The sequence below is a fragment of the Anopheles cruzii genome, chromosome 2 (genome assembly GCF_943734635.1).
Source record: "Anopheles cruzii chromosome 2, idAnoCruzAS_RS32_06, whole genome shotgun sequence".
NCBI classification, from domain to species: Eukaryota; Metazoa; Arthropoda; class Insecta; order Diptera; family Culicidae; genus Anopheles; species Anopheles cruzii.
Genome location: NC_069144.1, coordinates 5,043,013 through 5,068,176, shown reverse-complemented (window position 1 = coordinate 5,068,176; position 25,164 = coordinate 5,043,013). Strand labels below are relative to the sequence as shown.

General features: G+C 51.6%; 4 protein-coding genes across 6 annotated transcripts; 1 reads left to right on the top strand and 3 right to left on the bottom strand.

Moving 5' to 3' along the window:
• Positions 1 to 153: 153 nt before the first annotated feature.
• On the bottom strand, positions 154 to 16,659 carry LOC128277473 (trichohyalin). Of its 3 annotated transcripts, none has more exons than XM_053015932.1 (9): positions 16,258 to 16,659; positions 6,763 to 6,914; positions 4,633 to 5,365; positions 4,321 to 4,558; positions 4,088 to 4,253; positions 3,881 to 4,024; positions 3,717 to 3,816; positions 1,946 to 2,089; positions 154 to 1,610 (listed from the first exon to the last, which is right to left on the bottom strand). In XM_053015932.1, exons 1-9 carry the CDS (start codon positions 16,506 to 16,508, stop codon positions 569 to 571), a joined length of 2,970 nt encoding a protein of 989 aa, XP_052871892.1. In that variant the 5' UTR covers positions 16,509 to 16,659; the 3' UTR covers positions 154 to 568. The 3 variants fall into 3 exon arrangements, with proteins under 3 accessions (XP_052871892.1, XP_052871890.1, XP_052871891.1); XM_053015930.1 differs by lacking the exon at positions 16,258 to 16,659 and adding an exon at positions 8,352 to 9,897; XM_053015931.1 differs by lacking the exons at positions 1,946 to 2,089; positions 16,258 to 16,659 and adding an exon at positions 8,352 to 9,897.
• Positions 16,660 to 19,919: 3,260 nt separating this feature from the next.
• Positions 19,920 to 21,322, bottom strand: LOC128275682 (uncharacterized). The gene is made up of 2 exons (XM_053014271.1): positions 21,215 to 21,322; positions 19,920 to 21,122 (listed from the first exon to the last, which is right to left on the bottom strand). Exons 1-2 carry the CDS (start codon positions 21,320 to 21,322, stop codon positions 19,920 to 19,922), a joined length of 1,311 nt encoding a protein of 436 aa, XP_052870231.1.
• A 247-nt stretch (positions 21,323 to 21,569) lies between these two features.
• LOC128278312 (uncharacterized) lies at positions 21,570 to 22,937 on the bottom strand. The gene is made up of 2 exons (XM_053017019.1): positions 22,816 to 22,937; positions 21,570 to 22,744 (listed from the first exon to the last, which is right to left on the bottom strand). Exons 1-2 carry the CDS (start codon positions 22,928 to 22,930, stop codon positions 21,600 to 21,602), a joined length of 1,260 nt encoding a protein of 419 aa, XP_052872979.1. The 5' UTR covers positions 22,931 to 22,937; the 3' UTR covers positions 21,570 to 21,599.
• Positions 22,938 to 23,352: 415 nt separating this feature from the next.
• Positions 23,353 to 24,692, top strand: LOC128275582 (uncharacterized). Its single transcript, XM_053014137.1, has 2 exons — positions 23,353 to 23,482; positions 23,545 to 24,692. Exons 1-2 carry the CDS (start codon positions 23,353 to 23,355, stop codon positions 24,690 to 24,692), a joined length of 1,278 nt encoding a protein of 425 aa, XP_052870097.1.
• Positions 24,693 to 25,164: the final 472 nt, after the last annotated feature.

The window sequence follows — 25,164 nt, the reverse complement described above, 5'->3', positions numbered from 1 at the left end:
GTAATTGTATCAAGGCTTTCAGTTGTGAACTTGAACCTACGAATAATTCATCGACTTGATTAGTTATTCATCAATGTCATCAAGCCCCACCAACGTTTCTTTCCATAATATCGATCGAAGTGAATATACAAGTCCCACACTCGTCACTTCTATTTTATGACCGTTCGTTTATTTAATCTATAATCATCGATCGATTAATTGTAGTATCCTCCACATGGTCCCAAAGGAGACACATAAAATTGCAGACGCAATCTAGCAATATATTTACAGTATGGGAAGGCAAGAAAAAGGCCATCTTCAAAGACAAAAGTTTAAGGATCGAGTCCTACATGAGTGCCGATGGGCGTAGCGGGAAGATATCAATACCGATATCCGCCGCTCACTGGTGTGCCCAGCGTTCCGAAACGAACGCCATCAAACGTGCGCGCGCTAGGCGGAGATGGTAATGGAGTGTGTTTCTCGCGCTGTGCTGACCCTCACAAAACGTAAAATAAGTTTCTATCATCAGACAGTAGTAATACAGTACAGGGTAGAGGCTTCGATTCAATCAACAGAGAATGCAGAGTGCTCACGAAGAACCCGTCACTTGAGCTGCTGCACCGTCCGGAAGACGCACAACCGTTATTTCCGGTGCCGGAAGGTTCGTCTGGATCGTGTCACCGACTGACTCTAGATCCGCCGCAGCAGGGTAGGGCTTGGCGTAAACGGCGGGCAGCTCAATAACCGCGGCCGTGGACTGATCATCCTCTAGGATTTCTACCACCGTCGTCGGTTCACTCACTTTGACCCTCTCACACTCGTCCGTCACGACGATACGCGGTGCTGAGGATTCCCGAGAACGGGATGGGGTCGTTGTGGGCACGTTCTCAACTACAGGAAGAATCACCGTGGACTTGAGTGGCATGGTTTCGTCTTCCACTTCTTCGATAATAGTGGGCGCAGTTGAGTGCACTGCTCGGACTTCGGTGTGGATTGCTGATTCGGGAACATCTACTATCGTCACGTCTTGCGAAAGGTTTCTATCTGCTTCGGTCAACTTATTCGTAGGCGGTTCGAAAACGTCGTCGTCATAGTCCTCTGCATCGTCTTCCGCTTGTCTATGCAGTTCCTGTGAAAGTTGCGCCTCCTCCTCTTCGCGCATGATATCGGCTTCGTTTTCTTCGTAGATCACGTGGCACGTTGATCGTACCATGGGAGGTATCATCTGGCACGGTGGCACTAGGATCACCTGTGGGTCCTGCTGCATGTATTCTTCACCGTTCACCATCATGTACTCATCGGCAAGCGGTTCTTCCGACAGCTCCTCCTGTTGCTGCAGCGCCTCTGGCTCGGGGAACGGTGGACGAGACTTTTTTTGTTGCTTGCCACCCTGATTGCCAGCGGGTTGCTGCTGTTTGCCCTGCTTCCCGCGGTTGGCCTTCGGGCGACGCGGTGGAGGCGGTGGCTGTTGCTGCTGTTCCATCTGCTGAAGCTGCAGCTCCCGGAGGCTTTCGGTGAGCATGCGCAAATCACGATCCTGAGAGTCGATTACGTTCTTCAGTTCCTCAATCTCTCGCAAATCTTCCGGCCGCGGGTCCCGTCGTTCGTAGCGCAGACGCATCTCTTCGAAACTGCACGAAACAGAGAAGGTGTGATTACAACCTTAATGAGCTGAGCGAAAAGAGGCTGGTTTCATAGTATTATTTTGCCAACAGCGGGTCTAGGGGTCATCGTAAAGGTTCCGTGTAACAGCAGGGTCTATTGTGTAGTGTACCCTCGGATCTGAGCTAATGAGCCGTGCAATGTTTCGGTAGAACACTATGGCAGCAATGCGACGATGGGCTAATGCACGTCTAATGGCGATATGTACAGACTAGGGACATATAATGGGAGAAATGTTCTGGGAACACTGGGAGTGTATGGAACAAACAATGGCGAAACAATGGCACATCCGGCGCAAACTTACAGATTCGTTAGACAGCGGCACTTTTTGTGCAACGTTGCGATCTCTTGCGAGTTCTTCGTGTCCCGCGACTCCAGACTGCGCACGACGTAACCGTGCTCCTCGTGCAGGTCCTTGAGCTGCCGCTGATGGCTGGTCGTGAGTTCTCTGTGGGCATTATGGGGATTTGATCATGGGTTCCGTAGGACCGGTTGGAGGAAATTTTTGCATTTTTGTTCGGGTACAACAGGGCGATGTAAACGAAGCCAAAGAAACGAAGTCCAAAACAGGGCACGAGTTAGGGCATTCGCGTGATTCGCGTGAAGGTGAATTCGGTGTTTCGGGTGGATGTTGCGATAGTTGAAAAAACGGCAAAACAATCGTTATATTAGTGAAGAGTATGTGTGCTGTGAAGGTGAAACTGTGATAAGGTCGAGTGTAGAAAGTGAGTACTTAGTGTAATCGATGTCCATGTTCCTGCTGAAGTTAACTTGACTGATTGACTAAAATCCACATTGAATCACAATCGTATTTATTCGTCAACATGAACAAAACTGTGTCTAACATATTATCCCGAAACTTAGTCATTTACGAGAAACTTCAACGTGAAGGAATAAAAAATGTTTATCACACTACGGGGATAAATGCTGGTTTTGGGCAGTAACACATAACAATGCAAATACATGAGGCGCATTGTAACATCACAAATAGTGCAGATTTGATGCCAATCGGGCTGCTGGGTAGGTTGGGTACCGATCAACACAGTTCCGGTTGGTCGGATCACAAAGAACGCTTTAAAAATGGCCGAGCCATAAGCAAAATTAATTATGGCTCATCATTCGCAGCTGACAGTAGACGATCAGTGCAAAAGTGAGAAAAAGTGTCACGGACGCCAAGGGAAAGGAATGTGTCTGCTGGTACAGTACCAGCGACGGTAGCAGCGGATACGCTCCCTTCATCAGCTTGGCAACCAGCATTACCAGCTGGACCACCGGGTTGTGGCTTGCACGGTGTTGATCCTTTCGCTCACGCATTCCAGGCCCAATGCCGAATGGAGCATCTCTGTTCAGTGCATAATCATTCGCGTAAGTTCCGCAGATATCGTTTATTACCGAAAACATCGATTCGCAACATTGATAAAGAGGCACGGAACATTGGGACATTGAAAACAGGAAAAAGGAGAAAAAGAGAAAAGAGAGAAAATAGAACAAACATTTCATTATCACAGCTGATGAATGACAAGGATTAGCTGAGTTTCACACATCGACAAGAACGGGAACCAGACGGATGCTGTGGCTTCAAGAGAGCTTCAAAGACCACTTCAGAACGAAGATCATCCGAGAAGTGTGCGTGATGATAAGAAGAATGAATTAACAAGTTGTTTCTACTTTCCCTCTTTCTATGGTTAAATATTACGCCACGTCCTTCGATACCGCCTCAAAGGAATGCTCTCGGCAGGACTGGCACAGCAATACGATTTTTTCGGTAATCAACGATAGCTACATTCCCGATAACCGGTCATTTTTGTCCTTGCATTTCGAGTGCGTAAGGTATGTGGTCAGGAGAGATCGGGCGTTGAGGATTAGGTGATGTAAGTCTGCAATTTTGTTTTCTCCGAATCCACAGTCCCGCGCGTGGTGTTGGGTTGGTCAGTTAAAGCCTAGCGGCAGAGATAAAAGCGTGTTGCGAAAAACGACAGTGATACACACACTCACAACTACGAAACGCAAACAACAAACACACACAGAGGGATGTCCCAAACTTTACCCTGCGCCTCAGTAATGTCTCGACGTACCTGATATTGTTCTCAGCATCGTCCAATTTGTTCCGATTTCGACTTTCCATCAGCTGCAGCGCTTCTTCCTTCTCGGCAATGAGCATTTTCCATTGTGACTCTACCGGAAACGGACGGAAATGGTCAATAAAGTCACCATCATTACGTCTGCCACACGTGCTTACCTAGTTCCTTTTTGTGTGTGCTTTTCATAATCTCGGTCGCGTCGGAAATTTCCCGCGCAAACTCCTCCTGTACCTGCTGAATCCGGGCGCCGAAGTGTTTCTCCAGATCTTGCTTCTCCTGTTCGAACTGACGCTTGAGGGTTTCTGCGAGAAAAGAGCAACAACCGTAAGTACCGTCTGTCTTGCCGTGACCGCCGATTGCATTACCGATGATTTCATCCTTCTCCGATATCTGTTTGGCCAGCATCTGTTCGTGTTCGCGCTCGGCGCGTTCCACGTACTTCCGCGATTGGAGTAACTTCTGGTCCGCGTCGGACTGGGCATTCGACATGGCGGTGTTTTGCTGCTCGATTTTCGATTTAAGCGACTTTATCTGCGAAACAGAGAAAATGATAACCGAATGATGGATCTGGATCGGACGTAAAATGGCCGTGTAGTACCTCATCCTTCAACTGCTTCTCGCGCTCGTTGAACCGTTGGCTCATGGCTTCCGTTTCGGCCATCGTTTCACGCTGAATCTTCTCGATGGCCGAGTTGCGCTCCTCCATGTGCATCTGCTCCAGTTCCAGCTTTAGGCGATTCATCTCGCGCAACAGGCGATCTTCCCACTGCATTGCGATCTCACCGCGAGCAATCTCTATTCGGTTCAGAGCCTCGCGCTCCTTTTCGCACAGTTGGCTGTGGAGACGGGTGAACCAAAAGCGTTAATGCGGCTTGTCGGGTCGATCGCAGTCGGTCGGCCGGGTACTTACTACTCGCAACGGTTCTTAATCTGTTGCACCTTCACCATTTCCTCCTCGAGTTTGTCGTTCGCCGTTTGTAGCTTTCCCTTCAGATCCTCCACCTGGCGGGTCATCGTCGCGAGTGCTTCCTTCTGATCGTACGTTAGACCTCGCAACTGTTCCACTTCGGCCTCGTACGACTTTAGCTGGTTCACTTCTTTGATCTGCTTCCGTGCGACTTCCTCGAGCCGGTTAACCTTGTCCAGTGCTTGCTTCCGTTCCTTCTCGACCGTTTCCATCCGCTCCTTGCACGTTTTCTGCATGTTCCGGATGGTGAACTCACAGTCTTGCATCAGGTGCTCCTCGCGGTCGTTGTTCACGTTGCGCAACTGCTCAAAGTCGTGCTTCCACTTGGCCTCCACCAGAGCGCGCTGCTGTACCGATTCCTCCAGAGCCTCACGCATAATCTTCTGCTCCTCGGCCCGGGCATCCAGCAGCTTTTGGCGCTCATCCTTCAGCTTGTCCACTTCCGTCTTTGCGTCGATCAGCTGGCTGTTTAGATCGTGGGCCAGCTGGCGTACCTCCTTCAGTTTCTCGTTTAACTCTAGGTGCTCTATTTCTAAATTTTGATACTTGAGATTCAGCTCATCTTCCCGCTCGGAGGACCTCAGTCTTATCGCTTCCATCTCCGCTTCCTGCGTACGCAACCGGGCCCGTATGCCTTCGCACTCCCTCAGGGTGGCCTCCAGCTCGGCTCGCAAACCTGCCACGACAAGATGCAACAAGATACTTGGCCTGTTAATCATTACCTTCACAGAACACCTTCTCAAACTCAACGTACTGCAATAGGCGTCCAATTTTTTGGAATCTCCCTGTCCCATCTTCACTGTAGCCAGTAGCAGCAGTTAATACAAATAGCCAAACCGTAACGAACGAAGACCGGGTCGAACAACTCTATTTGCTGAATATTTGCTCAAAAGTGCACCAGAGATTACTAGATTACTTCTCTGGGCGAACTTCAATGCTGCCGCTTACTATTCATAGCTTATTTGATGGTGACATGCCCGTCACACATTAAAAACCAACTAACGAAGCTCGACAACTCTAAGTTTCTTAGCAGTTAGTGTGGCTCTGCTTAGGATGATAGCGAAATTGGCACGCGAGGTACTACGCCGTGAAACATTTCACCCGCGGAGAGTGTAATGTTTCGGCGAGCGTCCAACCGGGAGATGGTCAAAAATGGTGTCATTGACACCGATTCGGTCGTTGGAGCACCTTCAAATGTTCTAGTAGAACAGTAGCCCATTTATTTGGGGAACCCGTCTTTGGGCGCTGCATTGGGTGCGGTCCAAAAGAACAAGATGATCTTATACCGCGAGCATCTTCCACCGCAACAAGGTCAGCCGGAAGTCTTTGTTTTTGGATGATCGCTGCTCCTGAACGTTTAGCGGCTACCACGCGCAGCTCGACTGTCAACTGTTTATTCAACCAGAAATAGCATGAAGACCGGCGACGACCATGTTGCGGTGTGCGCTTTGTGTATCCTGTGTACACGCCGGGGGTTTCCACGGGTTTGGTGGTGCGCAATAAAAATAACGCATCTGCAACGGCTGGCGCGGCCCCTGCCGCCGTGACAACTGCGTCGTGCCGTCGTGATGATCTTGGCCCGCTGACGTCGCGCCCGCTGGGGTCGGAGCCGGCAGACGTCAGTGAGGCCATTAGGGAAGGTTTAAATTTCAACCCGCAAACCAATCAATGAACCATTCTAATGCGAAACATCGGACCTAACCCATCGAAAAGGCTACCCCACTCGATCATCGTCTGACGTCTGGGCTGGGTGTATTATTTCCGATGGCATCTGTTTCGCGGGGTGGCCGCCTTCGAGAGGTGTTTTGCTTTTGCCCATTTCCTCTGGCGCGAGCTTTATATACACGCGTGACAGCATCATCGTCGCACGCGTTCGCTCATCAATTTAAATTCGTGCGCCATTTATTTTTTGCTCGGCTCAATTTGCGTTTCATGTTTATTCAACGTTCCGCTCCGATCTTCCCACGCCAGTCGTGAGACTTTTTTTTCGTTTCGGGCAGAAACATTCTCTCACCGGCCAAGGGGACGCTGCTGGGGATGTTCCCCAGTAGGAGTTAGTAGACTCAAACTTACGCTCAACGTTGTACTCCTTGACGGATGCATCGCGCTCCACTGCATCCAGTTTCTGCTGCAATTCGTACACCTTGCCGTTCGCATCGTTGGCCCATTTTTCGGACTCATTAAGCTTCGCACTGTACCGAGACTCCTGGTTGACCAGATCCTTCCTGAAATGGGACAACAATCGTTTGGTTTGGTCGGTTAATGGGCAACAAAATTGGGTTCATGTTCCTGCACCTGATCTCGATCGACCTACTTCAAAGGCTAGCGAACACACCTTCGCGGACGGATCAAAGAGAAGCTCCTTTGCTCTCTTTCTTCTGCTTACTACCTTGGACCTTGGCCCCGTGCCTTGGCTCACCATTAGCGCGCGCACGCGCTTGAAATATTTCAATAATTTTCATTCACGATCTTCAGCTTGTTTGATGATCGTGTCGAGCATGCATGCCGGAACGTGCCGGGTGCTTCAATCAATACGGATTGCAAAGCGAAACCGTGAAACCGCGTGCGGGGAATCTGTATCGGACCCTCGGTAGACAGGTCGCCGACAGCCAAGGATGCGACAGTTGGTCAGTCGGAAAGAATTTTAAGTGAGCTTGTTGGCCATTCCGCTGAGCACGGCAGCTTCCTCTTGCTTAACTTGAAGTCAGTTGAGCGGCGGCTATTTATAGACCCACTTGAGGTACGATGAAGGTTCTGACGTAGTGGCCAAGAAGAAGTGAAACGTTTCCTCGTGGGAAAAAAGGATATCGGTTTATGATACATTGTATTAGCCAATGGTCGTAGCTCATTAGCAGCCTGCAGCACTGCGTTTATGTTTTATGTTCACGGTTGAGCTAAAAAGCAAAATAAATTTCCAACGACTATTTTGAAATACTATAAACAATTTAACAGCACTGAGTCATCGAGGAGAAAACACGATAACCTCAAAGTGATTCACACGCAGCTTCGAACGCAAATCGTTTAAGACTAAATACTGAAACTCCGGCCCACGCCTTAGAGCAGACGTCAATCGTTTGGGCCGCAATTAGCTGTGAATCATGTCCCGAATCTGCTTCACATCCCTTGGCAACCCATTTCAAAGTCAGCACCATCCGCAAACAATCGCGTGTTCATCATTGGCCTCTGGCTGCAAAAAAAGGTACGGTCTTGAACGATCCGTTCCAGATGGCTGTCATTTCGGGGGGCGCCATAAATCAATCAGTTCGCTAATCCTCGTCAGCAGGACGAAAGCATCTCGCTGTCAGCCGCCAGGCGGGTGTGCCAGATAGCCGTGGCCGCGGAAATCACCTGCTGCGCCGTAAAGGAACACACCCTTGTGGCGATCGCAATAACAATGGCGGGCCGGCAATCACACGGTGAGAAAATCTGGTTCATCGAAAAGACGCAGTCACGCTGCCTGCTGATAAACTGTTTACATCTATCAAATGGCGCCGCCCGTTATGGTTTAATGTACTTGGCCACGCGCATTTGTCTTCGCTCGCGTGTCATCCACTGGTGGCCATTTTGCTTATGAAGAAGTGATTTATTCCCTCGCGCTATCTACGGATGCAGTTGACAATTGAAGAAATAATGGATCAAAACAGCCCGAGTTGGATATTTACATGTCACTGTTGATCTTCTCAACGGTACCGAAGGGTGGCTCGATGCTGGTCGGTCGCACCACATCCGGCAGGCTGGGCAGGACACTGTCCTCGATGAGCGCCACAATCGTCGACTCCGGCATGTCCTTCTGCGCATCCTTCTTGTCGGAGCGCCCTCCGGCGGGATCCGGCGACGGCACACTGTTGTCGTATTGAAACTCGATGTAGTCACGCTTATCACTAAATGCATTCCGCCGCTGGCCATCACCAGCTCGGTACCTCGAAGGCCCATTCTGGACCAATAATGATCGATCACACGCGTCACTGTCGTCATGCGGTTGCGGTTCACTGTCACTGTTACTCACGCCCGATTCCCGGTCGTCACTGTCACTGTCGTGTGTCGCGCTCGTCACCTCCACGTCGTCACTACCGTTCTGCGTCAACCGGAAGCTAACCTGCTTTTTGCGCCCATCACCGACCGACGGCCCGTTGAGGGCAGCGGGTTCCGGGCCGACGGTGGACTCGCTAATTTTGAGCACCAAACTGGCCCGGATCGGTTCCGGGGAGGCCGGAAGGGATGGAGGGGAGGGCACCGCTTTCCCCAAGGCGTCGAGCCCCGGGGACAGGGTTTCCGTGGTCTCGTAGAAGACATCGCGATCGTCACTAGTATCGTCCCCAGGAGCATCGGGACCGTCGTCGGGGCTGGCGTAACCGGCCAACGGGTGCGACACACGTAGGCCACGTGGCGGTGGCAGCGGAGGAGGTGGCGGGGACACCGATTTCGACGATGAACGCGACCGTGGCCCTTGGTCAGTGCCTGATGGTGCTGTTGTGCTGCGGCTTGGCTGTTGGCCCATTTCCGGGACTGCTGCTGCTTTCTCGCCGACTACGGCTACGGAACTGCTGTTACGGACGGTGGCCACCGGTGGCGCTGGGCCATTCACTAACGGCACGGCGGACGACACGGCACTACTGGCGCTCACGAGCTCACCCGAGCGGCCCGGGACCGGCCGCGCCGGATCATCGCCCTCGACCGTCGCACACACACGCGCGTTGGTGGGCGAGATATTTTTGATATTTAATAACTCCTCCCGCGCACGGCTTGCGTCGGTGTTGGTGATGTCGTGATCGTGGTGGTGGTTTGGTGGTGAGACTGCGCCGTTTCCGACGGTTTGTGTCTCGGCTAAGAACCCGATCGGTGATCGTTCGCGTGCGCGGTGAGTGCCATCCTTCAGGGAAACGTCATGGCCGATGACGTCACAAGGTCCGATGGGCCCCTCCTTAACCTTGACGTCGCCCCCAAGCGTCTGCTCGACGATGACGGTCACTTTCGCACTGGAATCACCGAGCACCGTCGAGGTCTTTAGCTGATTTTCCGTCACTGGGTGTTGCGCCTGCTGCGATGGTGGCGGCTGTTGCAGATGGTGCTGCTGTTGCTGATAGTTGCGGCGTCTGCTTTTCCCTTTGGCCATCGCACTTTCGCTCTGCGGCGCGTACCGATTCGAACTGGGCGAGTCGCGTCGATCCCGTTTGCTGTCCGTTTCCTGGGCCAGTCGCTCATCGGTCGGGCTCGAAGGACGACGATCGGCGATGCCCTCGTTGTTGTTGTCGTCGTCGTCGTTGATCGATACGGAACGCGTTCGATACGGACCGTTCGGCCGGGTGGGAACACTCGAACTGCGGTCGTCGATGGCGGTAACGATCGTGGCCGATCGCTGCTCGGCGAGCGGCGGTGGCCTTCCTGCTGCTGCTGTTGCTAGCACGAGCGATCTCTCGCTGAGAAGCGTATCCGAGTACCTCGGGGGCAGCTGCTGCTGCCGTTGTTTTGTTAATTCCGGCGATCCACTTACCCGACCCGGTGCCTTGACTTCCCGAGCGGCCCTATCGCCCAACACCGTCACCACCGGCTGCGGTGTCGGTGGTTGTGGTGGGAAACTATTTTTAGCCGGCTGTTCCTCATCGCCATCGTGGCTTGGCGGCACCGAGGGTGCGCCTGCGTACGCATCCTTCGTCACCAATGGCTTAACACCAACACTGGCGCATTCGTCGTCGCGAAGGTCCGCTTTCGCCGGTGTTGGTGGAACCGGCGAGCACTGTAACTTCTCTTGCTGCTTCTGTTTGCCCTTCTGCGACTTGGAGCGTTTGAAGAAGCTGAACATTATGCTGCTGTGAGTTCCACCCGATTGTTCTCTTGATCGTCTCGGTCTCGGTCGGAAGACTTCCACGGCCTGCACTCGACCGAAGCGTCGCTGTCACTGGCACCGGAAGCCAGGTCGGGTCCCCAATCCTGTCACGAGAAACACAGGCCTCGGTTAGCGTCACAAATGACGATGGGAAAACCCGCACTTTTCTTCCGAGCTATGGTTTTTTCTCTTTAAACCTCCGTTCGTGCACCGTGTCTTGCGTGTTGATTTCATCAATCTTCCGCAGCCGTTCTGTGTGTGTTACTTTTGCAGTTTTTTCTGTGACGCAACACACTCCCAGAAACCTCCGCTACCAGCTCAACGTCGATTCACAGGCCCCGTTCGAGCATCTTTATTTACGTTATCTTTGAGCCGCACGCACCGGCTGCCATTCATGAGTGACCAGGCGTCTCCTTCTCTTCGCTCGCTCAAGGGCCACTTTCAAGCCGTGGGGCGGTTTCGGTTGGGAAAACCCCCCTCGATTCGGGTTTCCCTTTCGGGCGGAAAAATCCATCAACGGCGGTCACCGATGGGGCGATGATCGACAGTGATGTCGGACGGTTTCCTGTTGCGTTTCGCAAAGCCTGTTCCGTTGAGTTCCGGGAAAAAGTGGCCCCATCAACGGCGTGCATGTCAGAGCTCGGCTCCGGGAAGTCGATCATCAGTCCAAGGTTTTCAGAGCCGGTCAGAAAGTTGTCGGAGTGTCGGAGCGCACGAGTAACAAGAAGTGAAACGAAAACATTCCATGTCCGGGACAGTCAATGTAGCACATTGATGCAACGAAAACATTCGTTTTTCTGTGTGTGGATTGTGAGTGGATCTGAAACAAACAGCTTGTCGAACGAATGTGTTCGGATGCTCTCGAAAGAAGCTGTTTACCTTGGACGCGTGTGTGTTGCAACTTTGTCAATCCCCTACATCCCAGAGGCTTACAGTGATCAGCTTTGCAGCAGCACCAGGCGTCTCCATCGAAGTGCGACACGCACCGGGCGAGGAACGACATTTCGAGTGCTCTCAAATGCATTCGTTAAACAAGGGCTACCCTTGAACTAATTTCGAGCACCCAAGATCCCCCTGGTGGATTAGCGTAGTTAGAGGGCCGTCTAAAACGGGGGCCTTGTCCTTGGGTCGTTATCCGTCGTCACGCTGTCGACACGACGGGGTGTTTATCAAACTCCTCTAATTCCGACACGCGTGCCCTTGATACTTGCGCAGGGGCACACATTTTAAGCTCTGATTCACGCGTTGATTAAATCGTTAGCGTTCAACTATCAAAGAGCTTCAACACTTTCGCTGACTGTCCGACACTTCGTTCCATGGTGGAACGGGTGCGCTGGGTAAAGTGCAAGCAGGTGAAGGATTGGCTGCGGTGTTCCGCCCGGGACATCCGACCTCCGGTGTCGAGGGACACAGAACTTCCGACACGATGCGCGAAGATCGTTTGCACGAGCGGAACGCCTCGTTAAGACGAAGCGCACTGACAACGACGTCGAATGGAATCGGTGCGAATCGGAGCGTGTTTATTTATCCTTTTCATTGGCCACCGTTCTGGCTCGAGAGGAACCGCGCCCGAGACGGTTCGCAGCCCGTTAGTGGTTGAACGGGTGAATGGTGCGCAAAAAAAACTGTATAATAAACAAACAAAACCTCAACCCTGGGCCCTTCGCAATCGAGATGATGGCGCTGGGGTTTTTTTTTGTCGTTCGCTACATGCTCGTCTAAAATCTGAAATGCCCCAAACGATTTGTTTATCGCTACGGCTGCCGATTTGACGGACAATTTTAGCTTCAGATCCTAAATTTAGGCCACACGCATCAGTACGATCGCTGCTCCAACCGGAAGGTGGCCCGGTTTGAGCGGTGCGATCGGCAGTCTATTCCTTTCCTGTAACGCAACCCTCTCTGGCTGAAATCAAATCGATCAACAATCGAACCGAGCAGCAAAACATAACCGAAACCACGCACTATGGTTGACTTTCTTCTTGTAAACATTGACCACTTGGCGACACGCCCGCACAGTGACTTTGTTGGCGTGCGGTGTTGTTAATTAACTTTTTTGCTGAGGTAGTCCGTTACGTCTGGCGCCGGACGATGATTTGTTTATTGCGCAGACAGGATTGGCGCACCACGAAGTGTGTCGCGGTTTCCAAAGCGCAGCCGTTTCCAGTCAACCATGGGGATGTTGCTGCTGCGGGTGCTTTCTCTGACTTTGTACGTCAGTGGCCAAACGCTAACGATCCAAGGCCACCAACGAACTGGTGCCACAGAGTTAGAGTGTCATAGTGTGGATTAATGATCCTAGGCTGACCAGGGTTTGTTCATGGTCGAACGGGGCTTAGTGCGGGTTGTGAAAGGTTTGCTCGAACCTCATTTTGAAGTGTTAAATGTCGGTTGATAATTTAAAAAATGACAAATCGCATGAAAATACTCTTCATTACGCCTGCACGAAAAACAAACTAATCTTTCCCTAATCTCACTGCGCATCTTTACGCAAGGTAGCGCTCTAAACGCTTCACTTCAGGTCAAAATAGATCAGGCCCTCGGCAGAGCATCGCAGTTCCCTGACACGTCAGCCACTCGGTAGTCCGCACCGCACTTCGGAGCCAGTGCAGCAGCTACGAAATTAGTGCGTCTAAACATAGCGCACCTATGCAGGCCGTTCCCGTCCGGCGACGATCAATCAGGACCAGCGCACCGCACCGCGATCAGCGTGTGGTCGCTTGCACGGGCTGCCTGCCACTCACCCATGTCCGTCAGTGTCGGTCATCACCAATTGTCGAATGAATCATCTTCGAGGGGCTTCAAGTGGGACGGCGTGATTGCGACAGGACGAACGAAACAAGATATGACATACGCACGACGAGCGAAAACACTTTAGCCCAGTCTGGGCAGCTCATTAAGTGCCTGATCGTGTCTCAGACATTCCGCTGTCAGATTGCTGCACTCGAAGCGCAATCGAAAAGTATTTAAACCATCAAGCGAAATTCTCTCTCGAAACAGAACACTCGGCCACAAGTGGAGACGCATGGTCATTTGTAAGCAAAACTAAACATAATTGAACCTGGGGCCCGTTCCCGGTGTGCGGCTTATTTATATAATCGTTAAAATTTCGGTGTCCATCCCACTGAGGGAGTGTCTTCAGCGAAAGAATAATATTCGGCCGGATGAAGTAAGGTGTGCACCATATTTTGGGCACGTGCCAGAAGCGCAGAAGAAATATGGGACACACGAGATGGATACGACGTCCGTGCGACACACTTCGAAGTATGCGGGCGGGATGTTGGCGGTTCAAATTAACGAACACTGCACGGTTGAACCGGTCTCGGCCGGAATACTCGGTGGACATTTAATAGCGGAAAGTGTTGAGCGTTTGCAAACACTCGAGCAGACAATGAGGCACTAAATTTTAGCGACTACCGTTACGATTCACTTTGTCGCTGCCACGCACCGAGCACAGGTATGAAACTTGTCACACAGGAAGTTGGTTCTACACGGCTCCACCCACGGCACAGCACAGCCAGATCACGGTCGGTCACACGATCTACTACCGGCTACCGGCGACTGTCACTAGAAGACTGTGAACGACCGGACTATCCGAGGCCACAGTGGCAAGTGCGTACGCAAGCGTTTCGCTTCGTGCAGGCCCGGTTCGACCGGTTTCTCCAAAAAGGATCCCCACACACATCCCGACGCGATCCTCTTCCTCTGCAGGGGACGCACCCCGGTCACTATCTCAATCCCAGGCGGGGCCCATGCAACCTTCTCGCTTTCGCACACGAACCGCGGGTGAAGTTTTGCGGAGGAGTTGCTTGTTTGCTTTGGTTTCAAGATGTTGGGCCAATACCACGGAGGATGTGGCCACGGGTTTGCGGGTTTATCGATCGTCCGAGCGGTAGGTAGGGGAGGGACCCAGGAAGGTGATACGTAATAAAACACTTTGTCAGGGAGCGTAGGTGTTGCAAGTTCATGTCCACCCTTTCCCGCTCCTTCTCGGCCGGTGTCCCAACACGAGTTAATCCGCGAACGCAACCGAACGCAATTCCGGTTTTCGTGGGGTTTTCCCGCATCCGACAGCGCGCGAGCGCGTCCTTTTCGCCGTCTGCGTGTGAGCGATTGACGTCAAGATGAGCACATCGGAAGCGTCTAATGATGGGCGCCCCAACACCAACAAAAGCAGGGTGCAGGTTTTCACGTAACTCCCGCCAACACTGAGCTACGGCGCGTGATCTTCGATCTTCGCTTCGGCGGGATGGGCGGGATGATTATAATAATAAAAATAAATCCTGTCAGCAGAAATGAGCCGGGGGTCGGGCTAGGCTATATTCACGATCGACGCTCGAGTTCGACGATCAGCGAGTGTTCGCCCATAAATCGTCGTTTAATGAGTTGGGCCACACCGGCGGGCGGACTAACTGTCGTCCGGTCCCCGGGACTCATTACCGAATTGGTGGTGGTCCCCCAAAAACAAAGAGGGAGTTTTATTGACGCCCTATTTCAGCCGTCCTATAATGAGCGTGGATCACTTTCAGCTGTTCGAAAGTCAAGCGACTGACCATAGGCCCGCTAGCGCTTCTAGCTCCCAAGGTCGCTGAATGAGGACCGAATGGTTTGCAAATGCTTCTCAAGCACACATTCTCCGCAGGTCAAGTGGCGTCTGGAAAATTGTGGGGCGTTTTCCAGATTCCGATCGCTGCTGCCAACCAGATGGCCGCCGCTCGAGATCTCCTCTTAGGCTTAGCTAGGCAAACTAAAAGAAGATGACCACATTCCTTCGGTGCAGCGTCTGGCGACGGTTTATGTTTTGCATATTGCACTTTACGATAGTAGACAGTTGATAGAAAAATAAATTACGAAACCCACAAGCTGGTAGTTCGTTTTTGGTAAAAATCTCCCAAGCCTGAGTTTGGCAACGTGTCGCGGAACGTGTCGGCTTCAATATCTCTGAGTACCATGATGATGAATTAGGTGCTTATGCGTTTCACTAAATCAAAACCAAAAATTCTTCTCCCCAAACCAGCCGCCCGAAAACTGGGCGGGTTTGGTGGGAAAAATTCGCTAAACGATCTGCGATCTGCGAAAGTGACGGGGAAATATTTATTTTCGTTTGCCGTCGTGCTCCGTCGTGTTTCGTATTGCGTGGCGCAGAGCCGAGCTGGCCGAGTTTTCTTTTTTCCTGCGCCGTCAGGAAAGGTGCGCTGTAAGAGTGAGATGGGTTCCCTCTTTTTTTCACTCTCACTCACTGTCTGACTGAATGGCGCGTCAGAAAAAAACGCAACAAAACGTAGGACAGACTGTAGAAAAAAAACCCGACGATATGAACCGACGACGACGACGGCGTGGCAAAGGATTTGTCCGCACACTTTCAACAAACAGCCGCCGAGCCGCCAGGGCCGTGACGTACAAATCGGTTTGACGTCGGGGTGAATCGAACAGAGTATAGAGTTTGACAATTTTACAAATATTACTTTCATTATTCGAAATAAATTTATGTGGTTTTCTAGTCCACAATACTTCCAAATAGCAGTTTGCTGTATTTTAATGTTTAATGTTTTATCAAAGGTGTATTCAGTCCTTCTGCATTATTACATTTTTTTCATTAGTTAAGTAATTAACAAATGAACAAGGCAATGCAAGAAGTAGACGAATGTGATTTTTGGAGCATTAAAACATAAACAACATCGAAACATAACCGAGTACATTCATATCGTTAATTAACTCAAACTCGAGGAACAGAATCGGGCTTACCAGTATTGGAAGAAGTTGTTCAGCGCACTGTTCTGCACGCTCAGCGGATCGGTGATGCGCAGATCGCCAAAGTGCAACGCCGGTTCGTCGGCGATTCCGCTATCGTCCTCGGTATCGTCGTCGTCGTCTTCGTCGTCGGTGCGACGCACCGGGTGCCGTTCCCCGTCGCCCTGCTCATCGGGGCTGTTGTCGTCGTTGTCCTCTGGCAAGTGTGCCAAGAAGCGCGGTATTTGCGAGTTGAAATAGTTCATCCTGGGCTCGGTGGATTACGGGTTCCGGTGCAACGTGGATGAAGGCAGGATTGTCCTCCCAGGGGACGTACGTCTGACGTGCACAGTTCGAAGCGGGAGTGTGTTAAGTCACTTGTTGTAGTTTTGTACAAAATTCACAACACTTTCTATCGTTCGAACGCCTTATCGGTGATGGATCTTATCTTGGGATCGCGGTTGATCAGTGCGTGGTAATGATGCAACATTTCCTACACTTTATACAAACACACTCACAGGTGATAAGCAAAAGGAGACGAAAGCTGCGTTTAGTGCAATCGTCCGTTGGTTCACAAACACTGTCGTCGTTCACTACGAGTTACAATCGATTGATCAATTGGTTATCACTCCTTCGAACAGGACAGCAAATCTTCAAAAAAAACGGAAACACTTTCGATCGATGGTCAGTTGTCAGACAGAACGTCTCCCTGGGGCCGATTCAGTTAACAACACCCGATGGTCCCGGTCCGATTTGGGAATCTGGCACTCGGCACATGTACAGCCGTGCTTTCGCGGTCACTAAGTGGTCCTAAATGGTGGACCCCTGAGAGCGGAACCAAAGCCAAAAGTCGGCGATATTGCGCACTCTAAGCGAAACCCGTGCGCGCAGCTCTCAGTCACGGGTGGGACAGGACATAAGGACAGGCCCCTGAGGTTTGCGTGTACGGCACGGCGGTGGGGGGGACTCACGTCAAATGTTCTTCATTCGCGGAATGAAAATAGCAACAAATGGAGAGCGACGGAAAAAGCTGGCCCAAAAAAAGAATCGCTCAAAAATAGAGAATATTTTTAAGGCGACACAAGAGCAAAATCAACAACTGGACGAGATGGGGCGATTTGTCAATCAAGTTCATCCCGCGCGTGCTCGGGTAACCTTGGAGCTGTTTAGGAGGAGCTGTCTTCGCTGGGAACCACAGCCCGGCCCGGAAATGTGTCATCTTCGGCGGCCGGCTGGCGATTGATTTGGGGACGGTCATTTACTCTCCCTCCGTGATGCCGTGATTTCCCGTATATTTAGACAAAGTTTTCCCGAAGACCCGTTCCCCGTGTGTGGTCTTGGCGAGGTGAAAGAAGCCAGAAAGAGGGAAGAAAATTAAGAAATCAACGTCTTTTGTTGACGCGCCGCCTGAAGACAGCTCTAGTGGCTACTATTTATGAATTATGATCTCAGCCACCGACGGTTGTTGCGATTGCGTTGACAGGCGAAAAACGTCAACTCCACGAAAGCCAAGGGTTGGCGATCTCTTCAATTTGCAAAGGTCAAAGAACAGACTGTGGATTGAGGTGAGATGCGCGTGGTGAATTTCTGTTTCCTCATTGAAATCCACCACGGCCATTAAAATGCCGTACAAAGGAAAGGAATTTTGAGTGCCTGTTCCACACGCCCCTCGGGGGATCAGTTGCGTGGATAATTGGCACGTGGAACAATAAACATTTCCCGCAGGCCATTTTTTTGCGCTCGATTGGCACGATTTTCCACGGGAATGTGTGAAAATCGAAACCGACCTTATGGAAACCACTTACTCCTTTCGGTTTTCGGTTCGTGTTTCGTGAGGGAAAACAGTTTGCCGAACCAGCAGTTCAGTGCGAACAGCTGACGTGGATTAATGGCGTGTGAAGGAAAAGCACGTTCGTAAAGAGAAAAGTGTTTATGATTAAGTTTGAGCCAAAAGCGGGTCATCAGCATGATCTTTAGATTGGGTGTAGTTTTCGAAATAAGTTTCCGTTTCTACCATTATGAGGTAGAATGTTGAGCCAATGCTTTGAACTGTTGCCAATGCGACAAGAAAAATGTATTACTGACCGAGGTCATTACGGTTTACACTATTCATTTGACATGACAAATCACACTTTACAACTTATTTGACAATCGTTTAATCTTCCGATTACAACTTAATACGCCGGTGTTTATTTGTTCTGTAAATTAGCAAACTGACGGTTCGTTAAAACCACTTTTGGCATGCGCGGACACCGGTCCGGTCGTAAATCTTCCAATTTAGTTCAGCCTGTCAGTGATTTTCACACATGTCTCTACAGTACATCTGACAAATTTTGGCGCAATTTCGGTCCACTGCTAACGAAGCGAGGCTCAGACACGGACAAGTTTTCCTCCTTGGTACTGGTTGAGTGGATTTGGATCGGAACATTACTTTCACTTAAGGCACAATTTGTGCTTCATTTTTATTTCCTGTTGCACTGAAAAAGGGTTGCGCTTTTTCACAACGCCACACTTATATGCGGAACGCCTAAATTTGCCCGATTATCTCATTCTCATCGCTCAGCAGTCGATTTGCTCACATATCCTGTCCGGGTTGGGATTTTCCAGCGGTTCGTCTGCTACCACAGCCCACAAAACAGACAGGGCTTAGCGCGGGCGATAAGCCCGTTCACGATAAGCGCGCTCACGACGCAACATTATAAAATGCAACAAACCGATGCCGATGACGACACCGAAAACGATGACAATCGAGACGGAGAATAAACATGATTGTTTTCGCGCGTCCCATCAATCACTAACGCGGTGTTGGTTGGAGGTCGCACCATGATTCGTTTGATTGCGCACATTACATTCTTGCACTTCTTGAAACCTCGGAACATAAGTAACTCACGGTGAATTTTCAATAAACTTTGGCTCTTCACTAGATAATCTTAACACAAACTTTGTGTGGGTCCGTCAACAGCACTCAGGCCCCCGTGCAAGCAAACAGTGAAGCGACTCACGGGTTTTTGGCAATTTTTGCACCGACTTGCGTCTTGCGGGTGCCGACAGTCGCCGCACAGCTCGAGCGGTGCCTGTTATCGACTGTGTCCAAGGATAAATCAAGACACAAACAAATAGCGCGGGCCCGTCACGAAAAGGGCTTTCCGCATTGTGCTTCGACCTGGTCCCTAGCTAGCTGCTACGAGCAGGAACGAAAGGAACGAAAAGCGAAAAGCCGGTCGTCGAAAGGGTAGCTTACCGAACAGAGAGGCACGACGCAGAATAAGAAAAGGCCGGCCCTCATGACCGGGGTGCAGGCAGCGAAGACGAGAATGCGTTTGGGGTTTTTGCTTGGGAGCTTAAATTATCCGAAACCTGGCAGCATACCAGGAGAGTTCGCACCGTTTGGTAGGTGTACACACTACAAAGTGGTTCACAGTTGAAGCAGGCGAATGGTGATGTTTGGGTTAATATTTATTTACTCGACGTTTAATTTACTTATACACTTACTAAGCCATTTTTATTTTCTCTCATTTCTTTTAACAACCTACATAACTTTAAGGTAGGTCCTATTACTAACCCGTTCAACAAAATCGCTCCTATCACTTATGACCACCAGCTCGGAGGACCTTTTCCGAGTGTGTTGCGCCCGCGCTGACACTGACGTCAATCGGAAGTGTTGCTCCTCGGTGGTGTTACGCCCCGCCACGGTGCGCGAAAAGCAGAACACCATGCAGCATCAGGGTGGCGTACATGATCCCGAGTGAAAGCCCGACCACCCGCATCGCCCCACCCGTCAGCAGTTTGGCCACGTTCAGCTGTGGGTGCGGCCGGCCGATGGCGGCATTGAATTCGTTCACCTCGCATGCGTAACTGTACCCGATCGTGAGGTTCTTGCGCTCCCAGTCAATCCAATCGACCTGATCCCCGATATCCTCGCACACCACGTAATCTCGCAGGACCACCTCGAGCGGGATGTGTACGTTGTTAACGCCAACGATCGCAATGCCTGCGTTGGCGCTCTCGTCGTGCAGAATCTTGTAGTACAGCTTCGGGGCCGGAACCCGCTGTGTGCCCTCCGTAGGGTTAAAGTCGAGCATAATCTCCCGATAATCCCCGTTACCGTCGGCTAATGACAGCACTCCGTGCGTGCCACTATACACGGTCAGGTTTATGTGGCGCTGTCCGACGAAGTTGCGCACCGACGACTCCACGCGCTCCCAGTTGATGGCGTTAAAGTTCTGCCACTGTGGGGCGGCATTCAGGAACCAGAAGGTGGCGTTCTGCTCCGTACCGTACACAAAGTCCACACGGGCCGCAATGTGCCCGCGGGCCATGTAGATCCCGTTGTCAGTGTTCTGGACCAGCTCGTCGGCTCGGGCCGTGGAGCCGAGGATCTCGCCGATCGTTTCGCGCTGTTTATTCACGGTGTAAAGGTTGTTAATGTTGACATCGAGGTAGTGGTTACCCTGGTACCAGCCGGGACGCGGATTGCCCGACTGGTAGCCACCGTTGAAGCGAGACATTTTGTGGCGCACAAAGTGCGTGTGGTACAGCTTTTCATCGTGACAAACTTCGAACACGTTCACCCACCGGTTGGCTCCCAAATCGAAGCCCACCTGCACGATCACCGAGTCCTGGAAGCACCGCTCCTGGGTCACTCGAGACGAGCTGAGCCAGTAGGACGTGCAGGACAGCACCCGAAACGCGATCAACTGGCCTAAGAATTGAAAATTTTCACCATAAAGGCACTCGAGCGTGATCGAGTTGCGAGTCGGAAACAGGTTGAACCCATTCTGACACACCAGCTCCACGGCGGCGCCCTCGGGGAACTCGATCCAGCGGGTTTCGTTTACCGGATACCAGTACCTTTCCGTTCCCGGAACCAGGATCAGTGGCTGCACAGCGGGTAGAGCCGAAAAGTCTACGTTGCATCCACCAGCTAAGGGAGATAGGTACACTTTATTCAAGAACTTCACTTCGGGAGTACCTCGGGCGTACCGTTCTGTCTCACGGATTTTTCGGGAGCCGTACGACCTAGAACACCGGAAGTGATGCCCAGTAGGCACGTCGCAGCGAAGACCTTCAGCAACGACATTGTGCGTGGAAGACCTGCTCAAAACTACCTCCCAGTGGACATTGCTAGCTATAGATACCTGGTATAGCTGGTACAATAGCCGTAGATAATCTGCTTATCGAATCGAGCGTAGTACTACTTCGCGTACGTTTACACCCGGCGAGGCAATCGAAAACCAATTAAGCACCCCCCGATGTAATCGATCGAAGAAGGTTGTCCCCATTCATTGATAATCGCCAGTTGTTGTTTCGTACAGTTTATTGTGATCACAAAGCGTGTTCGTCCTGCGCCGTCACTCTCAGATAAGCAAGCTGCCAACATTCAGGTTCGGCAGGTGGCCAGTCACTCGGTTGAACTCGTTCACCTCGCACGCATACGAGTACCCGAGGGCAACATTCTCGCGCTCCCAGTTGATCCACCCGATCCGCGAGCTAACGTCCGTGCAGAAAATGTAATCCCGTCGGATCTCCGCCAGCGATATATGCACGTTGTTCACTCCGATCAGGACGATGCCCGAATTGGCGGCTTCATTGTGCAGGATCTTGTAGTACACCATCGGAGCGCGCACCCTCGTCCTACCGTTGGCGTCAAAGTCAAGGAAGATCTGCCGATGATCGCCGTTTCCGTTGGCGATGGTCTGCACTCCGTAGGTTCCACCGTACACGCGCACCCGGATGTTGCGGTTGGCCACAAAAGTTTTCGCAGCGGACTCGATCCGTTCCCAGTTTCCGGCGTTAAAGTTTTGCCACTGCGGGGCAGCATTCAGGAACCAGAACGTTCCGTTCTGCTGGGTGCCGTAGATAAAGTCCGCCCGGGCCGCAATATGTCCGCGGGCCATAAAGAGCCCGTTGTCCGTGCCCTGAACGAGCTCATTGGCTCGGGCTTGCGAGTTAAGGATGGTGGCTAGCGTCGCACGTTGCGTGTTGACCGTGTACAGTCCGTTGATGTTGATGCCGGTGTAGAACGATCCTTGGTACCAGCCGGGCCGAGGAACACCGGTCTGGAAGCCGGCATTCGCGGGCGTAAACTCGTGCACCACGTAATGGTTGTCCAGTGTTACTTCGTCGTGGCACACGTCCAGAAACTTGGCGAACCGGGAGCCAACCTGGAAGCCAATCTCAACCATCGTGGCTGAGTTGAAGCATCGCTGAGCGGTCCGGCGCGCGGTGCTGAACCAGTTATCCGTGCAGGCAAAGTTGCGGAACGCGTACATCTGACTGTCGTAGTTGAACTGATCGTTGATGACACACGCCACCGTGATCGAGCTTTTGCCCGGAAACAGTTGGAATCCTTGCTGGCAAGCCAGTTCCAACGTTTCGCCAGCATTAAGCTGTAGCACGCCGCCGTTCGAGCTGGGGTAGCGGAACTGGTCCGATCCAGGGATCAGGATCAGTGGTTGGGGCCGGGGAAGATCTCCAGTCAACCGTACCGAGCAGGCGGTAGCTATCGTGGAAGCAAATGCAAGACCCACTATCAATCCAATATCCGCTGAGAAGAGATCGCCGGTCCCTTACCAAAGTTTCCATAGTCGACTTCCGGTACCTCGACCGGAATATCCTGGTGCAGGTCTTGGCCGTGGGCCAACCGGCCGAAGGTACACACCACCACAAGACACCACAGCCACTGCATTGCGAAACCTCTTGTGCTAAAATGCGTCAATCGATGTCCGGGTGGGACACTATTTATAGCCGATAAGGAGCGCAACAAAGGCGATCCACGGCGATAAGACAACGTGGAGGCGGTTTCGGTGTGGTCCACACACCTGTATTCGGGGGGGCGATGCCGATTGCAAGGGTTTTACCAGCGTCTGGACTGATTAGAGACGAAGTTGAGTTAAGGCAGAGATGCACGAACTTCCGTCGTTCGGCGACCCTACGTTGAATGCCCTATAGTGGAGACCTCTACATCAATAGGGAGAGTTCAAAATCAGCGCCTCAAGTCGTCGTCCGATCTACGTCGGGCTCTTATCGTGCACGGTAGCCGAGAATCGCGATGAAGGCTATAAAAACCATTCCACAATCCATCGGGCGGTTTAATCACCCCGATCGACAATGAGGTGGTTTGTGGTGCTACTTTCGCTCTGCGGCGGATTGTGGGCGAGAGATATTCCTTCAGTTGACTGGCAAGATGGTGGTCCCATAGACGACTTACCGGTTGAAGTTCCACAGATCGACGGTTACGGTAAGTAACGTTAATCGCCTTGATTCATTGGTTCTATGGTCGCGTTTCTTCCTCTCATTCAGCTACTGGTTGCGCCGTGCGGCTGAACGGAGATCTTCCGCAACTGCAGCCCCTGATATTGGTGCCCGGGACAGAGAACTTTCGGTACCCGAGCACGAACAGTGGCATCCTTAACCTGGATGCAGGAGAAACGCTTGAGCTGGCATGCGCCACCGGCTTTGCGCTGTTCCCCGAGAGAAGCTCCATCCTGGTGACGTGCGTTATAAACGATCAGTTCAACTATGACAGCAAGATGCATCCGTTCATCGACTTTGGCTGTACGGCCAATTGGCGTAGCGTGGCTCGAACTACGGTGCGGCGCTGTTACAACGATGCGACGATCGTGGAAGTCGGTTTTGAGCTGGGCGTGGGTCGGTTTCCCAGGGTGATGGAAATATGCCACGATTCGGTTCGGTTCGACAACCATTACGTGGTGTACGAGTTCACTCCGGCGAACGCCGGTTTCCAGACGGGTGTGGCCCGTCCCGGATGGATCCAGGGTAGCTTCTACACGGGCGTTAACGTAAACACGCTGTACACGGTCAATATGCAACGCGAAACGATTGCCACCATCCTCAACTCACAGCAACGGGCGGATGAGCTGGTCCAGACGACCAACAACGGGATCTACATGGCGCGCGGCCATATTGCGGCCCGTGCCGACTTTGTGTACGCTCCGCAGCAGAACGCCACCTTCTGGTTCCTGAATGTCGCACCGCAGTGGCAAAACTTTAACGCCGGAAACTGGGAGCGGATTGAGGCTTCGTCCAAGACGTTCGTTGCCTCGCGCAACATCCACGTTCGGGTGTACAGTGGAACCTATGGGGTGCAAACGCAAGCCGACGGAAACGGAGACCACCGGGAGATTTTCCTCGACTTTGACGGCAACGGGCGGCAACGGTTGCAGGCACCGAAGGTTTACTACAAGATCCTGCACAATGAAGCCGCCAACTTGGGCATCGTTTTGATCGGGGTGAACAACGTGCACATTCCGATTGATACGATTCGACGAGATTACATTTTCTGCACGGACGTCAGCTCGCGGATCGGGTGGATCAACTGGGACCGGGAAAATCTTGCCCGTGGCTACTCGTACGCATGTGAGGTGAATGAATTCAATCGGGTTACTGGCCACCTTCCACACCTAAACGTTGCTAGTTTGTTGATCTAACCGATCCAATCGGTGCCGATAAGTAATTGTTTTTATCAGATTCAAGCTGCCTGATAAGCCAGGTATTTGGTGTAAATCGGGTCGGTAAAACACGGAAGTCAAAACACGCGAATTAAGTGAGACCATAAAACTCCGGGTGTTGCTTTAATTCATGCTGTGTATGAGCAATAGATTCTTTCCCGTTTATTCGTGGAACTTTATTAGAAGAAACTGTCTCGAAAGGTCGCGGCACAGTTCAAAGGAATACACCAGAAACGGTTGGGATTTTTCATAAATAACAACAAACCAGGAAGACGGGGATTTCTTAGTCGCACTTAAGGAATTTGTTTGTTATATAACTTTGCCAAACAATAACATTTTGAAGTGCCACGAAGCGGTCAACGTAGCGGTCTTTTAAGTGCCGTTTATTTGTGTATAGTGTTGAATCGATTTATTTTCAAGAAGGCACAGCTGAGTCCTAGGCACTTGAGGC